The sequence below is a fragment of the Macrobrachium rosenbergii genome, chromosome 1, assembly GCF_040412425.1.
Source record: "Macrobrachium rosenbergii isolate ZJJX-2024 chromosome 1, ASM4041242v1, whole genome shotgun sequence".
Lineage (NCBI taxonomy): Eukaryota > Metazoa > Arthropoda > Malacostraca > Decapoda > Palaemonidae > Macrobrachium > Macrobrachium rosenbergii.
Genome location: NC_089741.1, coordinates 33,016,189 through 33,025,380, shown reverse-complemented (window position 1 = coordinate 33,025,380; position 9,192 = coordinate 33,016,189). Strand labels below are relative to the sequence as shown.

Genomic DNA, 9,192 nt, shown 5'->3' with positions numbered 1-9,192 from the left:
AGTGTCTAACAGCCTAGACTCTAGACCAATAAGAATCAGCCATCCATGACAATGCAGGATTATCTATCCCGACCCTGCACGGACAAACCCATCTTGTTCTCATCTCTCGTACGCTTTGTTCTTGAAGAACGTCTTTGTCTGACCTTGATTTGAAGGTCAGCGGTCACCATACAATAAGATATGGTAGGGGGGACGAGGAATGGAGATTATGGAGCCACTCCCTTGCTCGATTTGTTGGTAAACTTGCACTCGTTCACAGACCTGGGGGGTTGTTTCGTTTGCGTTCGTTTGCGCGTACGCCGATTTCGGCTTCAGATTTAATGGTTTTTGGTTAGTGTAAGCAGGGGTGGGATATTTTTATATATTGTGTGTTTATGTTCTGACACATACCATCTAGTAACGAACATTCAACAGCGTCAAATCAATGATGAAACAAAAAAAAAACATGGTGAAACACAACAGATCCTAAATATGAGAGAAACTGACGAACATTGTCGCCCCTCTTATGCAGATGTAATCGCTCACTAGACTCATACCAACGAGAGTATTGGTTGTTCCAACGTGAATTTTTTTTAAGTTCAAGTCACTTCGCTTATCTTTTAGGCCCACTAGAAGTTTAAATACTTTTATAAATGAATAGTAATCCCCTCCAGAAATGTTTATTATGCGAAAACTCAAGCCTAAAGTCTCTTATCGAAATCTCGCTTCAGAAAATTGTCCTGATAGGCCTACACCTTTTCAAAATTCAAGAATAAAAAGAATCTGGAGCAGTAAATTTTCATTAAAAAAAAGTCCTTGGTAAAACTGAAGCTGATCTAATATAATATCATTTCCTTTTTTTACGTGATTTATAATTCCACACCCAAAAAAATATTCTAAATCTTGTTATATTCATTCAAGATTGAGCCAATCAGCGAGATTGCAATGCAATTCTCCTTGTATTTTAATAATTCACTTACATTTTTTTTATTTAGCTTGAATTTCAAGTCAGTGGTCCCTTTTGTGGATTGTTCCATATGAACAGGTTTCATCTTCATAATAATTAATAATAATAATAATAAATAATAATAATAATAATAATAATAATAATAATAATAATAATAATAATCACTAAAGAGTCTGTTTAACGACTTCAGCAATTTCCTGCGAATGCCCAGAGGAAATTCCAACTATGTGTCTTGTGTAATTTCATATTTCAAATCCATTTCTAAGAAAAAGCTTTGCATAATAATTAGACGCTCGTTTGAATGGCGACCGGAAGTGACGTCATGGTTATCAAGCTAGCGACTTAATTAAGCGAATTTATTATTATTATTATTATTATTATTATTATTATTATTATTATTATTATTATTATTATTATTGAGATTTTTTCTCATTACTGAGAGAATTTAATGCTAAATCCAACTTCATCAATGCTGAGACTAATCTATCGATATTTATTGCCCCGGGATCGATCCCCCGTCGACCTAAAATGAGAATCAGTACCTGGCCGTTAGTCGACTGGGTTAAGTTGCAGCCAGGATTGAGAAAATCATGTAAGGGATTACATCCCAAGCCTAAATGCCTACTTGAGAACCGGAGGTTTACGTCACGAGGATCCCCATCCTAATCCTAGATTATCCTTGAGAACCGGAAGTTTAAAATCCTACAGACGGAAAAGGATTTAGGATTTGTGTGGTTTATTCTATAATGTAGATATATATATATATATATATATATATATATATATATATATATATATATATATATATATATATATATATATATATATATATATATATATATATATATATATATATACATAAGTGTCAGAATAATCTTTAAGAGTTGTGATTTGTAATACTTGTGGATACTTATATATATGTATATATATATATATATATATATATATATATATATATATATATATATATATACATATATATAATATATATTATATATATACATATATATATTGATTTATGATTTGTAATACTTATGTTATTTATTTATTTATATATATATATATATATATATATATATATATATAATATATATATATATATATATATATATATATATATATATATAAATGCATATATATATATATATATATATATATATATATATATATATATATAAGAGTATCCACAAGCATTACAAATCACAAATCAAGAAATATATTCTACAACTCTTGAAGATTATTAAAAATGTAGCCAAAAAAATAAAATTGGTAAATGCTAACTGCTAAAAAATTAGAAAAAAAGAAAAATCACTTTTTCTACCTCTACACAGACTAGTTATGGCAGCCAGTCCAGTGCAGAACTGTCCTCTGCACATCAGAGCCTTGAATGGCTGCAGACCAGCAAAACCTTGAATAACTGTTGTTCTTCCTCGCCTTACCTTGACTTTGAAGTTTCCTTCCCGCAACTGTTAACTGGGACGGTCGAACCCTTGATTATATGAGAGCTGGACAGTCTCTGCCCCAACCTTCAGATGCCAAGTCGGCCATTTTTTCAAATCGAACCATTCCATTCCTCGTGGAACCGAGATATTTATCAAACCGGTTTTAGTGCGTACGTCCCTAATTGGGAGAAAGATTCTTCATCTCATTGCATACAGAATGGGGACGTGCTGGTTTTTATATGGGGGCTATGGGAGTTGGGAGTTGGGGCCGCGATGCTCCGAAATGCATGTCATTTCACAGAGCCTGTTTGGTTGTCCCTGGAAGAAGAGTGGGTTTTGGCAAGATGCGAATTCCAACAACAGTTCTATCAGTTGCATTGCGGGGCAGAATTACGTAAACAGTATGAGAGATGAGTGTTCTGTACTATTTGAGGTTTTTCAATAGGTTTAACACCGTAAGAAAGTCAACATTTACGGTTTTGGGAAAATAACTAGGTCTAGCACCGTAAGAAAGCCAAAAATCACGGTTTTGGGAAAACAAATAGGTCTAGCAGCCAAAAATTACGGTTTTGGGAAAATAAATAGGTCTAACACCGTAAGAAAGCCAAAAATTACGGATTTAGGAAAATAAATAGGCCTAGCACCGTAAGAAAGCCAGTAATTACGGTTTTGGGAAAATAAACAGGTCTAGCACCGTAAGAAAGCCAAAAATTACGGTTTGGGGAAAATAAATAGGTCTAGCAGCCAAAAATTACGGTTTTGGAAAAATAAATAGGTCTAGCACCGTAAGAAAGCCAAAATTACGGTTTTAGGAAAATAAATACTAGCACCGTAAGAAAGCCAATAATTACGGTTTTAGGAAATAAAAGGCCTAGCATAAGAAAGCCAGTAATTACGGTTTTGGGAAAATAAACAGGTCTAGCACCGTAAGAAAGCCAAAAATTACGGTTTGGGGAAAATAAATAGGTTTAGCAGCCAAAAATTACGGTTTTGGAAAAATAAATAGGTCTAGCACCGTAAGAAAGCCAAAAATTACGGTTTTAGGAAAATAAATAGGCCTAGCACCGTAAGAAAGCCAATAATTACGGTTTTAGGAAAATAAATAGGCCTAGCACCGTAAGAAAGCCAAAAATTACGGTTTGGGGAAAATAAATAGGTCTAGCACCGTAAGAAAGCCAAAAATTACGGTTTTGGGAAAATAAATAGGTGTAGCAATCAAACGTCTCCCTAGCTGAAAACTATTATTGGAATGGTCATCCTGAGAATAAATTCCCATTCCTAGGAATGGTCCTTCTCAAACATCTACCTTAATCCTAAGTGTCTAAGCGTAGCGTCATTTTAGTATGACTTATGCGCCTTTTATCTCTTTACCACCAGGCGTAGCTACGGAATACCCAAAGGGGAGTCTTCTTCACCACAAGTTATCACTCTCTCCAAGCTCATTTTTGGAGGCCCTCAGTGGTCCTATTCATTCTTCACTAATACTCTATTGTTTTCTTGAAACTCTCTCTCTCTCTCTCTCTCTCTCTCTCTCTCTCTCTCTCTCTCTCTCTCTCTCTCTCTCACCATAACTCTTTGTGAATAGAAATGTCTTCAAATGACCTTTGTAGGTTTCTTGACCTCTCCCAATTTATTTTTAAGCTTAGTATCTCCGGTGCCCTCAGGAGTCGTCGTATTAGAATCCCCGAGGACACAAGGAGTCCATAGACTCACTGCCAAACGGTTTGTCAACGTAAATAACGAAGAGGATCTCAGATACAACTGAAATTCTATCCTAGGAAAGTCCTTCGATGAACTGGCACTACAATTCAGTATAGGAATTGATATCCTTCTTCTCGCCCTACAAATCACGGCAGATGTCTTGTGTCCTTCGAAGTACGCTGGATGTGGCCTGAATTTAAGTGGCGGGTGTTATGATTTCCGGTATAAAAGGGGCTGTCGACTTCTACACATGGGAGCCATGGAGAACCATTAACCATTAGACCCATGTAGCCAGAGGATCGTTCCCTTACGCCCAGTGTGTCTTGGGTCGCCATGAGCCACTAGACCTATCTAGAGAACCCTTCCTTGATGCGCAGAGAATTCATCAAGTTTCAAGAAACAAAGGTTTTGTTTCATAACACCGACGAGAGGAGTATATTAAATGATATAGACAAAGTCATTGGCAATACTATCTAGTCCACGGATAGCCATTAGTCACTAGACCTATCTGGAAGATCATTCCCTTACGTGCAGAGAGTTCATCATGTTTCAATAAACAAAGGTTCTGTTTGATAACACCGACGGGAGGAGTATATTAAAAGGAATAGACAAAGTCATTGGCCATACTATCTGTATGAGGGCCACGGATCGCCATTAGTCACTGGACCTATCTAGAGAATCATTCTCTTACGTGCAGAGAGTTCATTAAGTTTCAATAAACAAAGGTTTTCTTAATAACACCGACGAGAGAAGTATATTAAAAGTAATGGACAAATCTTTAGCAATACTGTAAACAGGTACATAATGCGCCGAAGTTTCTTCTGCGCAATCGAGTTTTCTGTACGGCCGCTGCTGCGTCTAATCAAGGCCACCGAAGATAGATCTATTTTTCGGTGGTCTCGGTAGAATGCTGTATGAGCTGCGGCCCATGAAGCTTTAACCACGCCCCGGTGGTGGCCTGGCCTATATCGTTGCCAGAAGCATGATTGTGGTTAAGTTTAAGCTTAAATAAAATCAAAACTACTGAGGCTAGAGGGCTGCAATTGGGTATGTATGATGATTGGAGGGTGGATGATCAACATGCCAGTTTGCAGCCCTCTAGCCTCAGTAGTTTTTAAGATCTGAGGGCGGAAAGAAAAAGTGCGGACAGAAAAAAGTGCGTACGGACAAAGCCGGCACAATAGTTTTTTCTTACAGAAAACTAAAAAGCAACAACGAACATCTCATAAAAACAAGCGAAATGGTGGAGTAACTGAGGAAGTAAACGTAGAACCGAACCGCGCATGATAATAAACAAGAGCGAAGCGCCGATCGGAAGCCAAGGATAACACCGAGTCAGCATAACAATTGAATTACGCGGGACAGAATTGCGCATCTCTCCTTGACACCAAAACAGCGGTCTAAGAGGAGGAGGTCTCTTTAAAATTCCCAGGGTTCTATCGCTGGTTATTTAACGAATTTCTGACAGAATAGATAATGGCCGAATACCCTATGAGTAGATTAAGGCCAGTAAATGTTTAACCTCGCTGTCGAACTTCTGGAAAATTCCAGAGGGCCTTTATTCCTCCTCACACCTCTGGACTGTGGGACAGTCTCTCTGTACTGACAACTGGAACTTCTTCAGAAGTTCAAGCGAAGATGCAACGCATTACTGCCCTAAAACAATGCTCCTTGTATTTTAATATTTTCTGTACATTTTTATCGATTAATTTATTGATTCGTTGATTTATTTTTGCTTTTTTGATAAGTGATTTCTTCTTTCTGCATTTCCTGTTACCTTCTGTTGGTTCTTTCTAATGAACACCAACATATTCTCTGGAAGCTAAAACTTTCAAGTCAGTAGCCCCTTTGGTGGGCTTGTTCCATATGAATAGTGTTCTTCATCTTCTGAATAATAATAATAATAATAATAATAATAATAATAATAATAATAATAATAATAGATGAATAGGTCTAGAATATACGCTATTAATAAATTAATTGTTGTACGTTCCTTCTCATTCAGATACGATGAGGCCTCCTCCTCCCTCCTCCTCACTTCCTGAGGTAACAATCTTCATGATTTAGGCGCGAACGTTTGCTTGCGAGTTGAGGAGTGTGACTCTGGTACTACTACGATTTCTTCTTGCGTACGTGCCAGGATTACTAGACTCTATCGTTAATCCTGCGTAGGATCCCTACGCCTCCTCTCTCTCTCTCTCTCTCTCTCTCTCTCTCTCTCTCTCTCTCTCTCTCTCTCTCTCCTTTCTACACGTGGAAGCTTGTACATGACCCAGCTGTGTCCAAGTTCAAAAATATATATATATATATATATATATATATATATATATATATATATATATATATATATATATATATATATATATATATATATATATATATACTGTATATATATATATATATTGCATATATATAGATATATATACATATATTGAATTTTGATGTGGCTAGGTCAACTCAATTGAACTTGGACAATGCTAGGTCCTGTCAATTGAACTTGGACATGGCTAGGTCATGTCAATTGAGCTTGGATACGGCTAGGTCATGTCAATTGAACTTCGATACGACTAGGTCATGTCAATTGAACTTGGATACGGCTAGGTCATGTCAATTGAATTTGGATGCGGCTATGTCGTGTCAATTGAACTTGGACAATGCCAGATCATGTCAATTGAACTTTGACGATGCTATGTCATGTCAATTGAACTTGGAAAATGCTAGGTTAATGTCAGTTGAACTTGGAAATAGTTAGGTCATGTCTATTGAACTTGGACATGGCTAGGTCATGTCAATTGAACCTAGGCACAGCTAGGTCATGTCACTTGAACTTGGATACGGCTAGGTCATGTCAATTGAACCTGGACAAGGCTAGGTCATGTCAACTGAACTTGGACAATGCTAGGTCATGTGAATTGAACTTGGACAGTGCTATTAATAGGGAATTTACATGTGCAATTTCTCGTCAGCATACCAAGAACTATAGCCGTGTCTTGCGAGATTCGGAAAGTTTCATCATCGTACCCCTGGCAGCGTGATCTTAAGAAATCGGATGCACCGTTGACCAGGAGGGTGCCAGGGAACGATAACTACAATCTCAGACTTGATTGCATGGCGCACTGAATGCCTACCATGGCACAGGAAACCATTTCCTGAGGAAATGTCTCATTCCCTTCGGCATAAAACGGCTTTGTGGTCTTCCTGGAATGAAATATTGATATAAGTGCTCTCAAATATTATTATCCTAATGCCTGTTATCTACGTCGCAAGTTATTTATTCATATATTTATCTTTATTTATTTATTCATATATTTATCTATCCGCACTTTTTCTGTCCGCCCTCAGATCTTAGAAACTACTGAGGCTAGAGGGCTGCAAATTGGTACGTTTATCATCGACACTCTAATCATCAAACATACCAAACTGCAGCCCTCTAGCCTCCTCAGTAGTTTTTATTTTATTTAAGGTTAAAGTTAGCCATAATCGTCCATTCACTAGAAGCTTTCTTAAGTTTTCTTATGCTTGTCTCGTCAAAACTCTTTGTTCTGCTTGAATTATGATGGCAATAGTGCAGATTAGGGTAATTGCCCAATCTGTAAACAAGAATAGCCAATCGTCTGCAGGATACAAACGGATCTTTCTAAACAGATAATAAAGAAAACAAAAAATCAAGCAAGTGGGTGTGTCTTTATAACTGTGAATTCTCGTCCACAATCAGATTCCTGAGGTCAGTGAGAATATCACTTGAAGGAATAGAGAGAGAGAGAGAGAGAGAGAGAGGGAGAGAGAGAGAGAGAGGCAACTGCTTCAAGGCATCCCCACAAGATCCATCACATCTTGCCCTTGAATTTTTCCCTTGGGAGAGACGCATCCGAATCCTCTTCCCACTGGTATACTATACATTATGCTATTAGATTGGCCTTCAAGTGTGCAGGCGTTGTGTAATAATAGTTACGTAAAGATTCCTAGGAAAGCCCAGTAGTGTCACTCTATATATAGATGTATATATATATATATATATATATATATATATATATATATATATATATATATATATATATATATATATATATGTATGTATGTATGTATGTATGTATGTATGTATACTTGGTGAAATGAGACAGACAATAAATAAGAAATTCATTTTTTCAATAATTTTCAAATCAGTTATTATTATTATTATTATTATTATTATTATTATTATTATTATTATTATTATTATTATTATTATTATTATTGGTTAAAAGAGAAAATAAAAATAATTTTTCAATAATTTTCAAATCAATTATTATTATTATTATTATTATTATTATTATTATTAATTATTATTATTATTATTATTTAAATATGCAAAGCTAATATCTTCTTGGTTAAAAAGACAAAAAAATAAAAATTAATTTTTCAATAATTTTCTATTATTATTATTATTATTATTATTATTATTATTATTATTATTATTATTATTATTATTATTATTTAGATATGCAAAGCTATTTATCTTCTTGGTCAAAAAGATAGACAATAAATAGAAACTTGATTTTTATTAGTACTTTTCAAATCAGTTATTATTATTATTATTATTATTATTATTATTATTATTATTATTATTATTATTATTATTATTATTATTATTATTGAAGATGGAAAGAGAAACCCACAAGATTCTTGTGTATAACTTGTTTACTGGTAAATATTTACATATTTCTTTGATCTCGAGTACTTTCAGGTCCTAACTGTGACCCTTTTTCAAGAGATGAGGTAGTCAGGCTGGTTCAAGGCCCAGAAGATTGCTGGGTCTTGAACCAGCCTGACTACCTCATCTCTGAAAAAGGGTATTATTATTATTATCGAAGCTGACTCAAGCCTTTCCCTACAGGGACAGCAGCCCAGTACAAAAAAAAAGATATACAAAAGTAAAGAATAAATAATAATAGACAAAATACAAAAAAAAAAATAGATGGCATAAGTTAGATAAGAAACAGCTGCCAAATTATATACTTACACAAGAAATAATCGACCAAATTATATAAAAGCTATTTAATATGCATTCCCCATAGGAATAATAATAATAAAATACCCACCACATTTTTTATGGGGTAAGGGGAT

At 35.2% G+C, this 9,192-nt stretch overlaps 1 protein-coding gene across 1 annotated transcript in view; it reads right to left on the bottom strand.

Moving 5' to 3' along the window:
- LOC136840048 (axoneme-associated protein mst101(1)-like) overlaps window positions 1-4,424 on the bottom strand; it is a 6,248-nt gene extending 1,824 nt beyond the window's left edge. The window contains exon 1 of the mRNA XM_067106364.1: window positions 4,240-4,424. Coding sequence (XP_066962465.1) covers window positions 4,240-4,424 — 185 coding nt within the window. The remainder of the gene's footprint in view (window positions 1-4,239) is intronic.
- Between the last annotated feature and the right edge of the window lie 4,768 nt (window positions 4,425-9,192).